The sequence below is a fragment of the Drosophila montana genome, unplaced genomic scaffold (assembly GCF_035044405.1).
Source record: "Drosophila montana isolate Dmon_TW-CO22-7 unplaced genomic scaffold, ASM3504440v1 contig_1688_1, whole genome shotgun sequence".
Classification (NCBI taxonomy): domain Eukaryota; kingdom Metazoa; phylum Arthropoda; class Insecta; order Diptera; family Drosophilidae; genus Drosophila; species Drosophila montana.
Window position 1 is genome coordinate 89736 of NW_026996617.1, and position 23447 is coordinate 113182.

At 38.2% G+C, this 23447-nt stretch overlaps 1 protein-coding gene and 1 non-coding gene across 2 annotated transcripts; one reads left to right on the top strand and one right to left on the bottom strand.

The window, feature by feature from the left end:
- Positions 1 to 230: 230 nt before the first annotated feature.
- Positions 231 to 23413, bottom strand: LOC135440902 (putative metabolite transport protein HI_1104). Its single transcript, XM_064700314.1, has 3 exons — positions 22937 to 23413; positions 2036 to 3387; positions 231 to 1034 (listed from the first exon to the last, which is right to left on the bottom strand). The coding sequence occupies exons 2-3, from the start codon at positions 3369 to 3371 to the stop codon at positions 760 to 762; spliced, it is 1611 nt and encodes a 536-aa protein (XP_064556384.1). The 5' UTR covers positions 3372 to 3387; positions 22937 to 23413; the 3' UTR covers positions 231 to 759.
- On the top strand, positions 18200 to 18272 carry TRNAF-GAA (transfer RNA phenylalanine (anticodon GAA)). Its single transcript has one exon. It is a non-coding gene; the product is annotated as a tRNA-Phe (tRNA).
- Positions 23414 to 23447: the final 34 nt, after the last annotated feature.

Sequence of the window (23447 nt, forward strand, 5' to 3'; positions counted from 1 at the left end):
TATAAATCAATTATATTACAAAAGAACAAAAAATAAGCTTCATAATTATAATCATAATATTAATACATAAAAAAAAAAAAAAAGAAAACAATACGACTACTTGCGCTCTACTTTGAGTGATCAAAATCAATTATTTATAAAAGAACAAAAAGTAAGCTTCATAATTAAAAGAAAAAAAACAAATTGGAAGCTATTGATATTCGATTAGTTGCACTTTATGCTGTCTCCTCAACCGAAGATTAACACAGCAAAGTCGTAGAAAGAGAATCCAGTGTATATTTTTTTTTTGTTCAGTTAAGTTTTTAAGTTTAAAAACTTTCTGATTTGGAATTATTTTTGCATTGGACATTTTGTTATAGTTCGCAGAATCCAATTCATATTATTTTCAGCAGTTATGTTTTGGTTTAAGTTTAAAAACTTTCGGATTTTGAATTATTTTTGCATTGGAAATGTTGTGTTTTTTGTTTTTTTTTTGTTACAATGAACGAAGCTTAACTAATCTAGGCATGTTTAAATATTTCATTTGTGCTGATTGCTCCTGAATATCATATATAATCTTTATTATATACACATGTTTTATACTTGCCAATTTTCTGTACCATCTGGTTAAATTTTCGAAATTAATAAACATGTACACGGTCTGCACACATATTTTAACAAGGAAAAGAAAAAAGAAGCACTTTGCCATATTATTGTTAATTAAAATCTGTTTCGATTGTTTGTCTGTCTGACACTTTGACACTTGGACTTGTCATAATACTACAGTCTGCTGCTCTCGGCACCATTGTGACGCGGCTGCGTCGATTGTGACTTCTCGTAGCCGTTGCTGGACATCTGGAGGTGCTGCGGCAGCTGGACGGGTCGTCCGTTCGAGGGCAGCGACTCGTCCACACTGAACACCGAGTTGTCATGTCCGTGCATTTGGCGTGCATTCAATACCGCATCCGGATGCGTCTTCTGTGACTCCTGCTCCGTGGCATTCGGCTTGGCCTTGCCCTCCAGCAGGAAACAGGTGATCAGGAACAGTATGGAGCCTGTCGGGGTTGAAGCAAGTGTACAAATTAGCAACTGCTGTGGCTCAGTGCCGCGGCTGGTACGGCTGACCCTACCACGTGAATAACCGTTGAAAATTTGGAACACATGATAGACACAATTACTGATAATCGCCCTATCACAATCAACTATTCATATACCTAGCAATAGCAAGCAATAGCGAAATGCTGTCGTAAAAGGTGAGAAATTATAAATATTAAATATATAATGTCTATATATGCCCATTATTAGTCCCACTCCATACAACAATTTTCTATATGTATTCCATATTGCAAATGCATTTAACAGACTGAGGAATATTAATATTAAGTCAGGTTCTTCCCTTTCCCACTCGCCAAATCATTATAATCATTATAAGAGGTACGGCCTCAATTAGAGGCATATAAACCCAATGTAAGGTCTCTATTAAGATCTGAAAATCGCGAAATCAACACAGACGTTATGCAGGAATACATTTCTCATAGTGGGGGGCTGGGGAGGTCAAGTAAAAGTGTATTGAGTACGCAGTATCTCCTAGTCGGACACTCTCTGAAGCACTCTACTTTCTTTTTCCCCTTCCTTCTCTTCTCTTCTCTTCTCTGTCTGATTCTTAATTAATGCACTACCTGCCCATAAATACAACATTGTATGTTCCCAATCCATCTTCCTCCAGCTGAAAGTTTAGATTCCAAGGCTGGGGTCACCCAATTTATTGAACTTCCAGCTTTCAATTCAAGTCACGTATTTTATATGTATATATTTCTGTTGGTCTTCACCACAGCTAACGGTTAACTTTCTATTGTTTTGATGTTTTTTGCTAGGTGGCAACGCCAAGGAAAAAGTGGACGAGCTGGCAAGGCCAGACAGTTACAGTTATTGTGTGGTGCAGTTTGCAGTTAGGTGGCAATACTGGTAATATTTAAACTGCTTGTTAAATTCAGTTAACAAGAGGATAAAGAAAGTGGAATGAATATAAATAAAAAGCAATTATTGAGATACTTACTGACACCGTAGAAGCCGGCATAGAAGATCATGATGGAGCCGCGATATCCGATGACCTTGGCGACAGGATCCACCAGAATGGGCAAATTGCCGCCAATGTTGTTCATGACAAAGAGGAAGACACCAATTGTCGAGGAGCGAACGCGCAGCGGCACAATCTCAACGACAATGGCAAACACAATGCCGAACCACATTTCGGCAAAGAAGTAGCTCAGGCCGAGCGTTATCATCGCCCACAAGGGCTCAAAGTAGACCGATCCAAAGGCAGGCAGTGTGGCGATCAATTGGCTCACGGCCAGGACAAATGCACGCGAACGTATGCCCATTTTGGCGACAATCTTGTCGGAGACAATGCCGCCGACGACAACGCCGACGCTGCCAATGCCAATTGTGACGGCGAATAGCCACCAGCCGAGATCGACATCCGGGAAATAGGTATTATAATAGAGATCCGCATTGTAGGCGAAGGTCATGCCGCCGCTGTGACGTATGGAGGCGGCTATCATTAGCATTATCATGGCCGGACTCTTGATGACCTGCCACAGTGTGACGGGTTTGCCGCTGGCCGAGGTGCGATCGCCCTCGCCAATGGATTTGCGTTCCGGTTCGCGGAGCGTGGTGCCCGTCAGTCCGGCAACGATAATCGTTAGGATGCCGGCGCCCAAATAGCAAACACGCCAGCCCATATCAAAGAAATTGAGCTTGGTGATGTAACGGCCGACGGGAAAGGCAATACCATAGCCGCCATAGATGCCCCAATTGAATATGGCCATGACGAGGGCGCGCTTGTTCTCCGGAAAGATGTCGGACATGATGCCCGTGGCAAGGGGATTACAGCCCGATTCGCCGGCAGCCATAACCATGCGCAGCAACACCAGATGCCAGTACTCCTTGACCGTGCCCTGCAGCAGAATGGCAATACCGAAGATGATGGTGCATACGGTCAGCATCTTGACCCGATTGTATTTGTCGGCCGCAAAGCCCATAAAGACGCCAGCTATGGTGAAGACCAATATGAACGTGGGTCCCGCCAATATCTGATAATCGATGCCCAGCCCATTGTAGTTCCATTCGCAGTAACCGGTACCGTTCATGTCCAGCGCATAGCAGCTGGTCTCGTTCTTAACGTCCGCACACTGGGTGACCAGCTCGTGGCGCGTGAACAGGCTGCTGTTCTGCTGGCAGGCATGATCGCCGTAGTCCAGCTCAATGGCCGTCTGCTTGGACGTAACGCCAATCAGATAGTGACCCAGTTCGCCCAGTATATAGCCAATGGTGAGTATGCCCAGCACATAGCTGCTGTAGAAGCCGCTCAGTTTCTCCAAAATTGGAATCATCCTGCGGCCGTCAGAGCTATTGCAACGAGATGGAAGAGTTACAGCGGATTAGAACTATGCACTGATATTTCAATTGGCTATCAATATAAATAGATGGCACATTGATGAGCTACAAAGGATTAGAACATAACTCTATTTAATTGTATTTCACCTGGTAATCCTAAGGACTCTATCCAACTACCATCTTGTGGAGGCATTTGTCTAAGTAGAGTTACTAAAGAAAGTTTAAATTCTGCATTGGATAAGTATAAGGACTTGCTATCTTCAAGCTTGTGCAAGCTCTAGTACCCAAATCAGCATCAATAGATTGAAGACAACAGAGTTGAACTCTTTAATGGCTTTCGACTCGGTAATCCCAAGAACTCCATCTACAATATGATGCTAGAATTCCTCTTAAACTACAATTAAGTAAAGTCTTTGGTTGGAGCTCTGTCAGGGTATTCCACAATCATTGCTATCAACTACAATCTAATCTATTGTAAAGGTTGACATTTATATTTTTGAGGATTCTTTTATACTACACCAGGAAGACCGAGTACTCAATAAGATAAGTAGAGCTCAGTAATGGTATTCCAAACGTTAAATCTTAGGACTTAATCCAACATATTGTGCCAGGACTGCTCTTATACCACCCTTCCAAGCACTAGTACCCAAATAAGCATCAATAGATCTATATAGATACATAAAGCCTGAGGACCCGACCAGGCTTGGCGGAACATCATCTAAGCTAACTGTGTTCTCATCAAAATCTATGCTATTTTCGATTCAATAACAATCAATGTTTGAAAAAATAACATCGAAGATAACAGATTTAAGAAGGAAAGTTAGAACCCTTTATTGGTAATCCAACTGGTAATCCTTAAGACCCGTCGGCGCACCTTGTAATAATTTAACTATTGTAATAGTAGATACATAAGTTTGGTTGTTCTTCAGTTTTCAGAAAAGTTTTTAGTATGAATTCGTTTTATAAGGTCCTGAAAGGACCTGGCGCTGGGACCCAAATCAATTAACAATAGAAAACTTGAGCATCTATTCCTGATTCGAAATATCAAGCAGACATCCATATATCTATCTAAAACCCACGGAGGTACCATATTGGTAAGGGCGTACCAAAGGGCTTTAAGATTTAATTATTTAGTTCTTAACAATTTATTATTTTTAAATATGATTCAAAATCAATATTTTGTCCACAGACCCTTATTAGCTATTACACTTTTTATTCGGTTTGGCATACTCTCGAGACAAAGTTCTCTATGGTTTCCTTTGGAACTCGTTTCCACTCCAGTTCTACACGCTTCCAAAGATCGTCTAGGTTGGATGGCATTGATTGATATTGCCCACAGGTTCTCAATCGGATTGAGGTCGGGACTTTGAGCTGGCCACTCCATCAGCATAAAATCTTGGTTTTGTAACCATTCGCGGACAATTTTGGCAGTGTGCTTCGGGTCCCCATCCAGAAAATTGGCTAGATAGGTTTGCAAAATATTGAGATAGTCTTCTTTGAACATTATACCATCAATTTTATGCAATGGTCCAATGTGCCACCAAGTAAAGCATCCCCAAACTTTGACATTGCCTCCTCCATGCCCATGCTTAACGGTTTGCTTCACATGGTGTTTTTGAAGCTTGTCCCCGGGCCTGTGCCAATAGTATTGCTTGCCATCCGACTGAAAACGATTGAACTTGGATTCATCCGACCACGTTTCCAATCATCTACAGTCCAGTTCTTGTGTTCCCGGGCGAAAGTTCAATCGAGCCTTGACATTCTTCTCGGATAGAGCTGGTTTATTTTGTTTCACACTTGCCACATATCCAACATTAGCTAGTGCTCTTCTAGCCGTCCACCGACTCAGGTCTTTTCCTAAGTCCATAGATGCCTTCTTCGGTGTTAGGAACTTATCAATTCTCATTTTCGACATCATTAGTCTGGCGTCAGAGTCCTTTAAGAGGCGTTTGCGGCCTTTATTTTTTTGCGTCTTTTCTGGACCTTGGACACCGCTGAATGAGAAATATTAAGCTGATCTGCAATACTACGAGTCGAACGGCGACTTTCAGTTAGGCTAATAATACTATTTTCGACATCTGACGAAAGCTTCTTCATTTTTTCGCGGTACTTTATAGACTAATTGGTAAAATCAACAAATCTGCTTCGAATAATAAGAAACACGTGATTTTCTGGATCATAAAAGTGTAGAATAAAAAGTGTAATAGCTAAAAAGGGTCTGTGGACAAAATATTGATATTAATAATAAATTATAATTAATTTTTTTTCACTGAAGGTGCAAAATTGTACACATGCGTTTTGTTTTAGTTTTTTTTGTTTGAATATTTTGCTGATTTATTTTTGTTTTTGTTATATACGGCAATTTGTTAAGAATTGAATACATACTATTGGATAAAAAAGTTTTTTTTTATTTGCTTCATTCGTTTGGATATTATTGACTCACAAAGTTCAAAGTGTCAACTATGGAAACACTTTTGCTCCCTACTGTATATCCTTAATCGACTCGTTATTCCTTTGATTATATTTAGTTACTTCCCAATGCGAATATTCGGGGAAATCAAAGTTAAGAAACGCCTCAAGTACCTATTTAGGAAATTGTAATTTATTCCCATCTATTTGCAGATGTTTGGAATAAAATATATCAATATATTTCTTAGCCTAGAGTTATTGATACTCAGCAAAAAGTGTAAGATCAAGTAACTAAAATGTGCCAATTTTTACCAAGGAACTCTTGGATTTCATCCACAGTTAACTCGGCGCCCCACAATCCCCACAATCCCGCAACCCGAGTAGAGTAGTGGCACGATGCTCTATCGAGGAACTGATAAGCAGTCGAAACAAGTGCTCTGCAATTGGTATGCATCTGAGCAGCTGGAAGAGATGAAAGGCAAAGGCGAAGGTTTGCAAATGATAAAAGCAAGTCGAATAAATTAAAAAGGTCTATCTGGGCATTTTTGTAATCAGGCAGCGACAAGCGTGACGAACAATTATAATTATAGATAAATAATCATCGGTGCGGTGCCTTTTAATCAGCCTTGTCACCGACGTCTGACGATAACTGCACAATATGTTGAGAACAAATGAATTGATCCCCTAAAGTTCTGGAGATCGTGACTTGAATCAAATTCAAGCAGGCGACCGAAGTGAAAGTGAAGGTGAGATGAACGTGTCGTGTATCCTAAACGGCTAAATACCCTACAGCAGCGAGCCATATTAGCTGGTCAAAGCTTTCAAGCAAGCTTTTAGGCTGAGTTTTAATACAGATATAGTTAAGCTCGCAACAAAAAATTGCAGCTGCTTTTAAGCGTGAGCTTTAGAGCTTTCGGAAAGCTTTCAAAGCTTTGCTTGAGTTACAAAATTAAAACCACAGCTGTAAGTCAGTTAATCGGGGCCTGATTGACGGGGCCCAAGGGTCTCATCCAAGACCCTCAATCTTCCACTTGGAGACAAGACAATTGAAGTGGAAAGCCCTTGAAAAGGTTACAGGTAAATACTTAAAGCTGGAGAATGTTCGAATGCCCGTCAAAAAAAAAATACAAAAAAAAAAAAGCCCGAGCAAACAAGTTACTTGGGCAGCTGTGAAATAGGTTGCGTGTTCAAATTGCCAGCCAAGACTGGTTATCAAATCAACTATACTAGATTAATTATATGTAACTTCAAACTTGTTCTAACTCATCATATCTCATCATTGTTAACTCGAACTCGAGTCAAAGTTCGGTTCGATAAACCCAATTCCCAAACTCACGTCCAAGTCCATGGTTGAGGGGTTTGGTTCGAGGATCGGTTAACTGTTTTTGCTTTACTCCTAACCTATTGAAAATTAAAAAAGAAGTGCAAATGTCGAAGGCAGAAGAAGATAGCTTCTAACCCATAGGCATATACATATATATTCTTGATCAGGTCGACGTCTATCGGCTGTCGATTTCGGGAATTACGTAAGCTAGAAAGCTGCAATTTGATATATGTTTTCCTATTGCCAAATGCAGAACAAGTTTATCAATATCTCTTGTCAATATCGTATATATATAATATAGATAAAGAGCTATTTAACTTTTTCCATTTCCTCCTTACACTTTGGCAGCTCATGCTTAAGCCCAGCAAATTTCATAGAGATCGGACTCTAAGCACCGAACGAAGTTAATTAAGAATTCATTTCACTTGCATAGCATGGAGCAAAAAGAAGAAGTAGCAGAAATGCGGCATATATAAGTATACATATATTCATTTATAGATTTATTTTCGATTCGATTCCAGGTAATAAATGGAGTTGCGGTTGGGAAGAGCAAAAAGAGTTCTTTCAATGGAAGATACTTTTGCACCTGTCGAGATCTGGTTTTAAACAGAGTGTATAGAACACTTGAGAAGTCTATATATAGCCCGCGCTTAATCAGATTTGTGAAAGGCATCTGAAACATTCTTGATGGTCGTTACTTCAAGGCATTTGTCGGGCGTAGTCGTAACGCGACGTTTTTATGATTTATGAGTCGTATTGTGAGCGAAACGGAAGTTTATTAATCTTTAGACAAAGGCGAGTACGAACGCTTTCAAGTGCTCGACTAGGCGATACCCTGCAGGCAAATATACTTAAGTCTAACCGCGTTAGAGAGTTTAATTAAGACTTGATCGACTTTTGGATTGATCTAATATGTTTTTCTATTTCTTTTCTTTGTGTCAATATTAAGAAGAGCAGCAAAACTGTAGTACAGGGTATTGCTAGTGATAAAATATTCCGTTTCTAGCTCTTACGATCTCTGAGTTCCATTTCCTCTCTGAGTTGCTTTAGGCGTTCGCCTGGCGCCTAACATGCCCCTTGCCTGACTTTACAGGGTAGTCAAATCTAATGTGCGCATATTTTTGGAAGTTCAATGTCAAGACGAAGTCCATCAATAAAACAAACGCCCCTTCAACTTCTTGTCTACGAAACCTGCCTAAATCAATTTTTTTTTCTTTCTGTTTTTGGCTCAAATGCCATTAAGCCAACTACACACACACACACACACACACACACACACACACACACACACAGCAGAGAAATAAAAAGCACTCAGCTGTAGTCGAAGAGCGTTAGAAATTAATTTTTAGCTCTTTTTAATACCCCGAAGCCAGTTGAATTGGTGCGAGCTTATCTTTTCTTCTCGATAAAATTTTCTCGAGCTAGAGCCTTGCGCTTGGATATAAACACACGTTCGTGGGACATGTGTAAGCCCTGAACATTTCATAGAGATCGGACGATAAGCACCGAACTTACTTAAGAATATTTTTGCCCATATAAAGTGTGGGGCCAACGGCGAGTTTTTTCAGTAGTTCGAATCTAGGCTTAGGGTATCTCCAAGTCGGGCACACTATTGTTTTATTTAGTTCCTTTCCGAATGTTTTTTTTTTGTTTTGTCTTCAATCAATCAAGTTTCTGGCTAATTTGCCTGGCATGTTTTCAGTGTTTGGCACCAGCTTACACCTCTCAGATACAAACACGTGTCGCCGTGTGTCTATGCATAACCAAAATAAAGAGAGAGAGGGAAAAAGAGAGGTATCTTTTAGATTTAGTCGCTGCCAAGGTCGACTAAAAGGGTACAGAACGCAGCCAAGGCCAAAGGCTGAGCGGCAGTTGGAAAAAGTATCTAAACGATTATTGGCAATGTATCTATGCCGCTTTGTATCTATCGGATATGCGTGAAGAATGCGGATGCTGGCAATTGAAACCAGTTAAAGAACTGTGCGACAACAAAGCCCTGTAAAAACCACGAAACGTTTCAATTTTTTAAGTCGTTAAATGCTTCAAATAAGCCAGCTAAGATTTCTGATAGCCGAGCATTCAATCTGTCATAATATGACCCAGAAATGGTCAGTGGTAAGCAATTGCCTCTCTGTTGTAAGCCTCGGACATTGGCATTTTGTTTCCTCAATAGGTTTTACCCAAATTTTTAATTGGCGCCCGACTATAACTGGATGTCGAATACCCGTTCGACTTGGCTCACGATTCGGGCCACGCGCTCGCAGCGAGTCACATGATCCGCGGCAAAGATTCGCGATCCTCTACGCAAATGACGCTTAGATACTCTCACCAAATATGGACTATGTCAGTTCGCTTTAAACTAAGACCACGCCACAATCATACACTATTTTCTGGGGGATTTGAGCCCGCATTCTTTCTTTTCTCCATCAAACTAGATTGCAACTATACCTATCTCTATACCATATATAAAACTGTTTGTCCTGACTGACTGACTGACTGACTTACTTATTGTCTGACTGACTGTTGATCAACGCAGATTCCATACTCTAAGCGCTAGGAAGCTGAAATTTTCACTGCACTTGCCTCTTGTGATGAAGGTGCACGCTGAGACGGGTTTTCGGCAAATTCCACTCGCATATGTGGAAAAATCGCGAAAAACGTTTATATGAAACTTTTCTGTTTACCATCCGATCGGCCACAAACTCGCAGAATCTAAGCTTCCTCGGTAGAAATGCGATTCAACGATTTTGTTGGCGATGTTTTAAGTTTGCATATAACATATATGTATGCTTGTTTGTACATACATGTATGCATGTATGTTTTGTATATATGCAGACATGCATGCATGCATACATACCTACATACATACATACATACATACATACATATATACATACATATATACATACATACATACATACATACATACATACATACATACATACATACATACATACATACATATATACATACATACATACATATATACATACATATATACATACATATATACATACATACATACATACATACATATATATATACATCCATACATACGTATATACATATATATGTACATACATACAAAAAAAACTACAAAAAAACCCAAAAAAAAAAGCACTACACTACTAGCTAAACATGGAAACTGCAGAGCCTACTTGAATTCTTGAGAATCGAGGAGGAGAGCACTTGGTGGAAATTCGTTTTATTTAAATTTGCAGCGACAGATAAGCTTGGTCTACGTTTGTTCTTACATAGATGCATACATAGATGCATTCATACACTAACACACACCCCCACACACACACACACACACACACACACACACACACACACATATATACACATACATACACCGAACCCGCATTCTTCCCTTTCTTCATTCAATTGGATTCATTCTTAATATTCAAGTTGTTTATAATATTAATTAATTAATTAACTATTCCTATTAAACTGCGACTTTGCCTCAAAACTGTGTCCTTATTTTTCGTCAACCAATTCGATTGCAGCCATATCTTTCCCTATGTTTATTGTAAATAAATCAATTGTTATTAACATGAACTTTGACAGGTAGTTGATACCACTTGGTAACAAACATGAAGTTTACCAGGAAGATGTAATGAGTTCGCTATAAAAAGATTTCAGAACGTTTTGCTGAATGTTTTCCCAGCTTAAGATTAAAAGAGTTTTAGAGCTGCTTGTCAACTAACATGAGCTTTGACAGGAAGATGTAATGAGCCCGCTATAAAAAGATTTAAGAAGGTTGTGCTAAATGTTTTCCCAGTTTAAGATTAAAAGCATTTTAGAACTGCTTGTCAGGTAACATGAACTTTGACAGGCAATTGACTTTAAATATTGACAGACAGAGCGTACGGCAAAGTAAAGCTACCCGATAAATGAAAAGGAATCGGATTACGTGTGGGTTTACGAGCTGCGTGTTTATCTAGTTTTCAATGTCAAGGCGCAAAACGGTACGCACCTAAGCCAAGCAGAGAAAACCAGACCAGACCATTACGCGAACGGGTGCGTGACTCGCCGCATTGCCAATTCGCCGCGTCGAACCAGTCGCCCCAGTCGCTTGCCATTGACGCGCGGCGACCAACACGTATGTATGTATGTGTGTGTGTGTGTGTGACGCTTTCTTTGCCAAGGTCAGCTAAACATAACGAACGTGTGCAGTTATGCATGCGCCGGGCAGGGGAAAAGGCAGCGAAGTTGCTTTTGAAGTGCATTCAGGCGTTAAATTTTTGAAGCGATTCCCAAACCGAAAACCGCTTACTTAATGTTCTTATTCTTCTTCTTCAATTTATGCTTGACTCAGGCGAACAATCGACATGGAATTGTGTTAAGTGCAGCTCAGCCCCATTTTATTTATTCCACTTGGCATCTAATTTGCATTTAATTAGCGGCAAGCGCAATTAACAATGCAATATTTTAATGGTTTCTATTTAAGTTTTCTATTTGAGTTGTTTTTCTTATTTTTAATATGCAATTATTTTGCAGCTCGCCCCGTATAAAAAAAGAGCTCTATTTACAGCCCGTAAACTAAGTGAATAGCTTCATAATTTTTGTTTAATTCTTCAAAGCAGTTGACAAATTCCTTTTCTTTTACACTGAGCGAAAAAAATGGTGCATCTGCGGAAGTCTAAGAGCTGAGGACAAGTTTGGGTTATGGCAATTTAGTTTAGTCACATGTTAAAGAGTAAACATTTACTTAAGCCAAAAGCTTCTTTAATTATTCCAAAATCGATAAATATCGATTGTTAGTTTCTGCTTTTTGCGCAAATATCGCGGATGAAATGAGCTAGAGACTAGAAATTCGGCAATATTTTCTACTAAACTGTTTGAAGTTTATTGAAAATGATTGATAATCAACAACATTTACTCAAAATCGATAACTATCGATATTTAACATATACCTTATTGTTAGTTTCTGCGCACATGTCGCGAATAAAATGAACTAGAGACTATAAATAAGGCTATATTTTCTACTCAACTGTTCAAGTTTATTGAAAATGATTGATAATTAACAACATTTACTCAACATCGATAAATATCGATTGTTAGTCTCTGCTTTTTGCGCAAATATCGCGGATGAAATGAGCTAGAGACTAGAAATTCGGCAATATTTTATACTAAACTGTTAAAGATTTGTTGAAAATGATTGATAATTAACAACATTTACTCAAAATCGATAACTATCGATATATAACATATACCTTATTGTTAGTTTCTGCGCACATGTCGCGAATAAAATGAACTAGAGACTATAAATTAGGCTATATTTTCTACTAAACTGTTAAAGATTTGTTGAAAATGATTGATAATAAACAACATTTACTCAAAATCGATAACTATCAATATTTAATATAGACTTGAAAGCCAGTTTCTACGAATATAAGAGCTGTACAATTCGGAAAATGTACTCTTAAGTCAAGAATGATGTTTTTCTTGCCCCTAACTAGACTCGACCTATTGACAGCCCTGATTTTTGGATGATAAACCCACTCGAATGCCTTCTAGAAGGTTAAAGAGTTTCACAGTGGTTATTTAAGTTTGAATCTTTCAAAACAGAGTATCTGCTAGTTGCGCACTCTTGCCTATGCCTAGCTTATTACAAGTATTACCAAACGCTTTAACAACTCACAGTCGCACTTTTCTTACAGTGTAGCCGCTGTCAAATTGATTGACTATCAATCGCATGTCCGGTCGACAATCGACAACTGCCGCCGCCCACAGCAAGCTGCTGGCAAATTGCAACCAAGTTGCAAATACAATGTCACATGCCAGCCACAACAGCAGCGACAAGCCAGAGTCAAGTCATGCGCGCACATTGAGGCTGGGTACTGATACTTGTGCATATTCGTGACAAGATTGGACCAAGTACACGGACACGGACACGGACACGGGCATATATCAGAGCCCGATACATTCTATTCTAAATGCTTTCAGTCCAAATACACGCTCAGGTATTTAAGCCAGCTAAATGATAATGCAATTGCAAAACGCATTCACTTTAAGGAACTTTCACATATTTCACCAAGCTGCGATGAAAATCATCTCAAGTGTAATTTCAAATAGATCTTAACAAATTACTTGACACAAAATGAGGACATGTTTTTCACATTTTCCACAATTTGGAGTGGATTTTTTTCGACTTAGGTCGGTTTACGCGTTATAAAGGAAAACTAATACAAGCCATTTATGTTTCGTATAGAAAGCACATTTTCTTGTGTTTCTCAAATATAGTTTTTCACCCATTTTCCACAGTGCGTAGTGAATTTCGACCTATATCTAAATAGGATTTTTAAGGGGACCCTTTTCGAATGAATTTTGACCAGGAAAAATGTTGCCAGATTCAGATGCCAAACTGATCAAGAAGTCAGACCCTGAACAAAAAGCCAAAACCTTATGAAAATCGCTCAAATTTTGACCAAGTTGGGTGGAAAATTTTTTGACTATATAGGATAATAGCGGGTTAGTTTATAGTAGATCTTTAAGACCGTTAGCTCCTACTTATCTAGAACCTGGTAACTAAAACTTTTGAAGTTTGTAAAAGATCTCTAGTTAGTTTTTTCTCATCAAGAACTTCTTAGTATCTAGAATTCGGATATAAACATATCTCCTATATCACATAGCTCCTACTTATCTAGAACTTCTTCCAAGATAAAGGGCAAATTAAATCCGCAGCTCTTTAACATCATTGCAAGCTTCCTGAACGAGAGGACATTTCGAGTGGTACAGGATGGCATAGCCTCTCATACCAAACGCATAAGAGCGGGCGTTCCACAAGGTAGCGTTTTGGGTCCCACACTATACAGCCTCTTCACGTACGATATGCCCACGGCAAGTGAAATGGCCCTTGTCAGTCGGCAGGATCTCCTGGTGGCTACGTTTGCTGATGACACGGCAATCCTTGCCAAGAATAATTGCGTATACGAAGCAACGGACATACTGCAGGAATATCTGAAGCGCTTCGAAAACTGGGCTTGTAGGTGGAATATCTCAGTGAACCCTCAAAAATGTGCCACGGTCACTCACACCCTGCGCAAGGACTCCAGCCCCGGACTTTTTCTCCATGGCGAGCTCTTAGAGCAGGTGCGTGACCATAAATACCTAGGGATCACACTCGACACCCGACTTACGTTCAAAAAACACGTCACCGAGGTTACCAACAGCTTGAAAAGCAAAATCAGACGTCTGAGCTGGTTGCTTAACCCAAATAACAAACTCTCGCTCCGAAACAAAGTACTTATCTATAAAGTAATCCTTGCCCCTGCGTGGCGATATGGGCTCCAGGTTTACGGAATTGCCGCGAAGACGCACCTAGACAAACTTCGTATCATCCAGGCTAAGACCTTGCGAACAATCTCTGGAGCCGAATGGTATATTCGCACACGAGACATCGCAAAGGACCTTAAGGTTCCTATGGTAGGAGACGTAATGAACAATCAAGCAACAAGCTACCTATTTAAGCTCCGCAACCACCCTAACGTCCTGGCAAGGAACCTGCTAAGGAGGCGAAGAAGAAGGAGGCTTAAAAAGTCATATCCAATAGACCTGGCCAAACGCCGCCTTTAATGAAGCAAAATAACATGTACATAAACACACACTATGTAAATATTTAATTTAAGCTATCATTAATCAAAACACACGCTGATAAAAGTTGCTAAACAAGAGTAACAGAAGATTAGCCATAAATAAAAGAATTTTAACACAAAAAAAAAAAAAGAACTTCTTGCTATGCAGCACTCTCAAGTGAATAGTAAATCTCTTACTTCAACTTATCTCTAACCTCTTAGTATCTATAACTCTCAAATAAGGTTTTCCTTTCTTTATGGCTCAAGCCAAGCTATGTCTCACGACATGAAACGAGAAACCTCGCTTGCTTTATATATAATTTACGAGTCTTCCACATTTAGCTGAGTCACTCTGCAGCCTGTCTGCGAGAGACGTTTCCCCATCCAGACGATAATTGGGGCTCTTATTATTATTATTTTGTTAAGTTTTTTTTTCGAAAAACTTGAAGCACACATATAACGTCTGTCACTCAGAGCCGGCGATTAGCCAAGCATATTGCTATATTAACTAACTTGGCTAAAAATGCGGTTTAACATTGATTGAAGCAGAGTCTCTCCCCTCCCCTACCCCTTCCCCCCTTTCCCCTTCCCCACGCAGAGCGACCGGTAGCCGGTGCTGAGTCCATTGCAAAGTGCCTGGCAACTGATCGTATTGTAACCGCAGTCAAGGTTAACCGGCGGCTGCTTTGGCCATTGTGTTGAGGCGGCCAGCTAGCTGCGGAGGGGGGACTTGTGCGAGGGGAGAGGCGAGAGGGGACGGGGGAAGAGGGGGGAAGAGAGCGTGCTGTTGGGGCGTACGAGCTGGCAATGCGACACCGTTGCATGCAAATGCTAATGCAAAAAAACGAAAGAAAAACAAGAATTACAATTGTTAATTCATATTTTTTGCACAAGTTTTCCATTACAAACGCCAGATGGCGCTTTGTCTAGTCTTGATCAGCTGCGCATAAATCTTTATTAAATCAGTGCGACAGACCAAAACGATGAGCTGCAGGTGTCCCACCGCAAATTAACAGCCACTTTAGCTGGCGGTCAAATTGCAGCGCTTGTCACTAATTACTTTTGCGTGCAGCAATTGCAGTTCGTCTTCATCTTCTTCGAATCAAAATTAGGTAGGGGCAACAACAAACTGGCCTAAATAAATATGATCGCGTCTTGAACTCCGGCCCTGGTGTTATGGATGGTCAGTAACAGCTGCTGACATGTTCCGCGATTGCGCAATGCAAACCGGAAAAAAAAACAAAAACAAATGAAAACAAGGCTAAGCCCCAAACCCGCTCTTTCCTCCCCCCCCCCCCCTCTCTCTCGGTAAGACCGTAACTGAACCATAAATCGTTGAGGCACTTGATCAGCACATTATAACCATATTGGCAAGATTCATTTGCATAACTGTTTCGTATAAATTCCAGCTCAGGCAATGTGTTACAAGGCATTCAATCGATCACAACACAGTTACAATAATATCTAATTATCGTCTATATATATATATATATATATATATATATGTATATATATCGTTATCAGACTCAAAGGTGATCCGTGCCAGAACTAGTTAGGAATTTCTACTGAAGCTTCCTCTTGGAACAAAAGTGAGCAGCAACAGAGGCTTTTCGCAGATACAACCTACAGTCTGAGCGTCGAACCAGCAAGTGGCGGGTCGCTGGTTCAAAACTGCAGCAACACTCACAATTTATATTATTCTTTATTACATTTTTAGCCCATTAGTTTGAAGTTTGAGGATCGAGCCCCCGCCAGGGCTGTTTGCGCGTCGAACCAGCAAGTGGCTGGTCGCTGGTTCAAAGCTGCAGCAAAGCTTCCAATTTGTATGATTCTTTATTACATACAGAGTTTTCTCTAGCTAATAAAAGATACATATATATACATATATATAATAAAAATAGTTGTTTCAACTCTTGAAGCTTTGTGTTGGAAGCTAGAAGCAGGTGTTGGGTATTTACTGGCGACATTACATAAACAAGAACAAGTCTTGGCCAGCTCTATAATATACAAAACAAGTTGTATTAGATGACAGATGCTCACTTGACTTTCCACTGAATATACATATATATAACCGAGCACATCAGAACACAAATTCAACGAACAGTCAGTGGAAAGATTGCAAATATCAAATCGAAAAGATCAAATACTACGAAAAGCTGTCTAAATTTGCATCCAAACGATTCAAAAGAAACGTTTCTAAGAGCTCAGTTTGTAGATCGCAGAATAAAATCTATATTTAGCGAAAGATAGAGTTGGAAACTGGAAATTGTCAACAAGTGAGAATAAGCTGTGAAATCGTGAACACGTGGCAACCCTTATATGCTAAACACGATGGCAACGCTGACAGAGAGAGAGGGAGAGAGCGAGGCATAAACGGGTTTTAGTTCAGGGTACATTTTACTTAAAGGGCGTTTAATTGTTTAAATGCCCGATATTTGCATAAAATTCTAGTTAAGAACTGAGTTAGTGAACCAGACAAAGAGAGAGAGGGAAGGAATGAGAGAGAGAGAGAGAGATGATGATAAATAATAATGTTGAAAAAGCGCCAGTCATGCACATATATCGCACATTCGCTTAGTTCTAATCGCATCTCAAGTCGATCGAGTCGATCTCTGAATGGGTATAACCCGAATTACGGGGCAATTACGACGTCTGCGCATGTCGCACAAATGCAAATCAAGAGGCGTGTATACCCTAACCAGACATGTGAAGAAGAGAGAAGCATATATCTGAAGAATAAATAGAATAGATGAATATATCTGGAAGAAGTCCAAAAAGTTGCCCGGACAAAAAATCAGTTTTCGAGCGTTTCATGGGCTTCATTTAATTCTTATAAATTTAATTAATTTTAACTTTTCAAGCAAAAGGGGCAGAGTTTTTCTATATTTTTGACCTAGCCCAACTGGAGCTACGTCTATTCCAGCTTTGAAGACTTTATAGGCAAAATCTCAAGGAAAACTCTAATAGAAATAAACCTTTCGTCTACAATATATCTATCTATATCTATATCTATATCTATATCTATATCTATATCTATATCTATATCTATATCTATATCTATATCTATATCTATATCTATATCTATATCTATATCTATATCTATATCTATATCTATATCTATATCTATATCTATATCTATATCTATATCTATATCTATATCTATATCTATATCTATATCTATATCTATATCTATATCTGTATCTATATCTATATCTATATCTATATCTATATCTATATCTATATCTGTATCTATATCTATATCTATATCTATATCTATATCTATATCTATATCTATTTCTATATCTATAATAAACAAACTAAAAAACTTTCTCCTAGGCTTCTGTTTATTCTTATCTCAACCCCCATGGCAGAACTTTCTGTCTATTTCTAGGTGTAAAACATGCAAAAAAAAAAGATTAGCCAAACATAAATTCTTATCGCTGGGGCTTCTGTGTATAGAGCGTTGCTTGCTGGGAGGATTTGAACTGGCTTAAGACAACTTGTACCCAGCGCCGAAATAGCTCAGTTGGGAGAGCGTTAGACTGAAGATCTAAAGGTCCCCGGTTCAATCCCGGGTTTCGGCAAGCTACATAATTTTTTTTTATTTTCTTTTTTTTTTTTGGTCAGAATTTAGGAATATTTAATGCAAATCGAAGCGGCAGAAGAGATGTCTTGAATACAGAATTTAACTATTATATATCCATAAATAGTTGTTTGGGTATAGTTGTGAGTTCTATTAATTTGGTCCACTTTCGTCGAATTGTGTCCATTGCCAATTACATTGGTATGCTGGAAAACAGGAAGAGATACTAATATTTCGTCTTCCCTGAAGACTCTGTCTTTGAACTCTTACGAATTCTTAATGTTGTATTTAAAGTCCTTGGTCAAATTTCTTAATATTTGTATAATATATTTGCATAGTCCATATGATGGGGAACCTTGTGAACTTTCGGTAGTCCATTTATCCTCGGATATATTCTTTCGTCCTTTGAAATAAGTCCCATCTTAAATAATTGTGTCACAAGGTGATTATTATTCTTTGTCTGTAAACTCGTTGTCGGATCCTGTCGTCCAAAATATTTGTCATTTTATATTTGTAATCGTCCACATCCATTGCAACTTGTCAGAAAAAGATATAGATCAATATCAGAACTTAAGATTAAAGACAACTATGCACAATTTCGACTACGTATTCCTGTAAAATTCCTGAAAGTATTAAACTCCGACCTCTTACTATATGCCGCAACTATTTCAAATGTTTCGCGAGTCTAGACAAGCGGAGAGCTCAGTTCAGTTAAGCTGGACTCTGTCAAAAATATACTCACAGAGCATGATAAGTGTATTAGAAACCAATATTGAGAACGGCAACTAAAATTGGCAAGGCAAAAAGAAAAATATGGACATTAATTATACTTAATTAAAATATAATTGTTCAGAGCTGAGAGTGCAGACCCTATAGACCGACCGACCGACCGACCGACCGACCGACGAACTGTGCACACCTGCTAATGCGAACGGGTCAATAAATTATCGATAAATGCCACATATAGTTAGATAGATAGTTGAGTTGAGCAGTTCGATGCATATCAGGGGCAATAACAAGACGCGTATAGCAATAATTGCTGAACTATCATAATTAGAAACCGGAGTCGCAAGTGGGCGAGTACTTTTCTTGGGCACTGTGCAAATAATTATGCCACCTGGGCAGCAAAGGGAGAGTCTACGATCAATTAGGCATCTAATGCTCTAATGATCTGTTGTTATTGTTTTCTAACTACAGGAAAAGTAAGAGGTTGTGCGCATTTGCAAATTGCGAGCTCGACTAATGGAATCTCATTTGACATCTATTGAAATAGATTATTCCCGCAATTAGAGACGATTAGTTTGGAATGCAGTTGCTGTCACTTTTTGTTAGCATCACATAAAGTCGCATAATCCACAAAAAAAAAAAAAAATAGAAAGAACTCAACTATTTAATCATTAGGCCTTTCTAATGCATCATAAATAGGCGACATTCTGATAAATAATCGATCTGTCGTCTAATTAATACGCATTGGATTTGTCCTAATTGGCTTAGTTCGAAGAGTCTGAACAATGCATTTCACACGTGTGCTGATCGTTTTAGATTCACTTTAGAATATCGATAACGATATCGATTTTTCAATATTTTGCCTAAAGTATATCGATAGTATTTCATTTCTATTCGATTCCTTATAGATTTAGTCGGAATATGAATATGCTATGGGAATATCGTTTCAGTCATTTTTAAATATCGATTATTTATATCGATAGCTTATACTAAGATTCAATTTAGAGCATCGATAATGATCGATTATTTAATATTTCGCTTACAGTATATCGATAGTATTTCATTTCTATTCCATTTCCTTTAGAATATAGGAGTATAAACGCCAAATCGAAATAGCAGATCCATTATTTTTATCGATCATTTATATTACAGTCAGCATTACGATAGATCGTATTGTGGAATATTTCTTCCAAATTCACGTCAATTTATAGTAAGATAAACCTTTTACAATTCAACATTCTATTTAGCTGCAGCTATGTGTATAATATTTCATTTCGACTTGGCGTTTCATCGATTATTATCATTCCATTTCCATAATACTCATATATTCCAATTATATAAATAAAGATAGCTGGCGCTCAGCATATTGCCATTTTTGTACTTTATTCGATAAATTGATTACTCATTCGATCTCTTGAAGATTCATATCGATAAATTTCCGATAAAGAATATCCGATAACTTTCCGATAAATATAACAATCGATTCTATTCAAAACTGGCATGAAATACATGCAGTTAAGTGAGCATCAGAATCGTTTTTGTTATCGATAAATTCAACGTTTCACTTCGATTCCAAGTACTTAGCATATCGATAAAGATGCAATTGCCAGCTGAGTTTCATGCGAATTCTAAATTTACATTCTACATTCACCGGATTAAAATAAATTTACACGAAAAGTCAACGATGAGAATATCGTTATCGATTAACATATCGAGAAAAAATAATAATGCCCTTTTGATTGGCTATTTAAATTGACGGCGCTTCGGCTTCACTTTCCCCGCCGACTTCAGTTAGCTGATGGAAATTAACAATAACATATTAACTATGAATCGAATGTTAATCAAATGCAGTCACACTTATGCAATGTAAATGCTATAAATGCACGAATTGTTGCGAGATTCGTGACGAGTCTCTTCTCTAGAGAGCGAGGGAGGGCATTCAAGAAGCTGCTTAAAATTGCCGAATGTGAATTTGAATGGAAATGAATAAATATTTTTTAAATGCCTGCCAGCCACTCATGTTGTTATTAAACAAATGTCGAATCATTTATCTAACAAGTTTTGCCAGCGCTCCATTGATGATGAGTCTCACATCTCCAGACGTTAGATATCTGATTGTTTCTCTCTGCCTTCTTGTCTTTGCCAGGCCAGCTTCCGCTGATAAGGCGCGCTTGTCAAATTACTCGCAAATTTGTCAACTATGTTATATTTGTAGCTTTCGATATCGCTGATTGTCGCCAACTTATTTGTAATTTGTGTACATACACAATTTGCTTTCGCAAATATTTAACAGCAACAAATTGCAACAAATTAAGTTAAGTAAATTGCCCAAAGTTCATAGAGCGACCCTTCTTGATTGTGTGTGCATCATTTTTGATCATTCCGATATTCTGGTACTTTCCCAGATGATTCCTCTTTTCAGCTTTTGCTTAAGCTAAAAGTTTCTTGCTTTAAGTTTTTATTTCTTCAATCAATCAGTTCTTTTATTCAATCATCAATCTTTTGTCTACTTCAAATTCTTTGGTTATCATAAGATATCTATATTGATCTTTACACACAAAAACAATAGCTAGAATTCTGTGCTAATATCCAAGAGAAACGTTTTTGAGTCTCGACCAAGTCCGAATTGTCTTAAACTTAGACAAAATTCTTGTTTTAAGCACTTTTATTGAATCAAATTCAAAGCATTTCAGAAAATTTGTGCGTCGCTTAGGCATGTAAATTCCTGTAATAGCTAATTTGTAATTTGATCAAACTATTTCGTTGTTAATTCCAGCTATTTCGTACTTAGTTCAAGCTGTTGCGTACTTAATTCAAACTTTTTCGTACTTAATTCAAGCCTTTTTTTCATATTTTGTTCACTTTCGAAATCAAATCATTATCCTGTTAGATTGTTAGTAAGTATTGGTATATCTTTTTAAATTCTTGCTTTCTTCGTTTTCTACTTTCAATTTTTGATCTTGATCAACAGCCGAATCGTTATAGCCACGCTCCACTGTCTGTCCGTCTGTCTGTTTTCTATGCAAACAAGTTGCTCAGTTTTAAAGCTTTCGTCTTGAAACTTTGCCGGATCGGGGCACTATAACATATAGCTGTAGGGAATACATTCTTTGTTAATCAAGATATCTGGATGAGAACCGACATTAACTGACTTAACTATTCTGCCTATAACTGAACCAAGTCTTATTAAGTCTATAATATATAGATCTAAAGGAAGAATCGTTTTGTTTCGCAGAGTTTTTTACATAAAACTCAGCATCTGCGATCTTCACTCTTCTCACATATCTGCCAAAGCCCCAAGGCAAATGTCTGTAAGGATATTAAGTATTCGGCATGCCGAATATATAACTTAATTTCTCGTTTTATTTAATCTGTGTTCTAAGAATTTCAAAACTGAGTAGCCAGAATTGCGCCTAATAAAAATAAAGTATATAATTTATATTGTTTTTTAAGAGATAATTTTTTTAAATATTAATGTTGTTCAAGCATTTAAAATATTTTGCTCAGTTAAAGAGTTCTGTGTTTTAACAGCTTGAGAATTTTACATATTTTTACAAATTTCTGATTTTTTCTGATAGTTTTGTAAAGTAAAAGATCATTACCTTTTCCTTCTACTTTTACGCTCTTTCATGATTTCAGAGTAAAGCTTTACTGCTGATCTCTAGTTGCCTTGATCTCTAGTTAACTTGACAAGAGCTTTTGTTTGCCCCAAACATTAATGTTAAATGTTTTTCGAATTGATGAACATGGCCCAAGTATTACGCCCAGCTAAACAGAGGCTCATCTTGAAAGCTTTAACGGTTAACTAGCTGAGCTTTTGTGTGCCTAACCTCAATGCGGGCTTGTTTGCGCCTCTCATTAACTTCAACTTTGGCCTCAACTTTGCGAGCTTTGATCTTCTTCAATTTCGTTTCTTACATAGTATAAATAAATTCTTACACTTTGTCGTTGTTGCAGTTGTTGCAGTTGTTGTTGCTGTTGTTGTTGTTGGCACTGACACACAAACGCGCGGCGTTTTCCAAAAAAAAAAAATGTATGTCGGAATTATTTGTATAATAAACAATTTTTCTCAATCAATTGGCTAAATGATATTCAATTGAAACGCGAACGAAACACGCAATAAAAAATTGTTTTTCTTTTTCGTTCTGTTTTGTTACAAGCGCTGTTCAATTGTCGCGCGAAGATAACGGCGATTTACTCAAACAACAAGAACAAGAACGTATGAAGAAAAAAAACACACAAATATTCTTCTTGTTTTTTTTTTTTTTTTTTTTGGTGCTTGTAAAGAAAACAGAACACGCGAGAAGAAAACGGAAATTATTCAAAGTACGCCCGTTAGTTTGTTTTTGTGCGCCGCGTACGCTCTGCTTCTTGCTGCCCTGGTGCCTGCTCTTGGCCACGTCCAATTGGCTGCGTTTTGCAAACAGAACTAAAACGCGGCTTCGTTCAG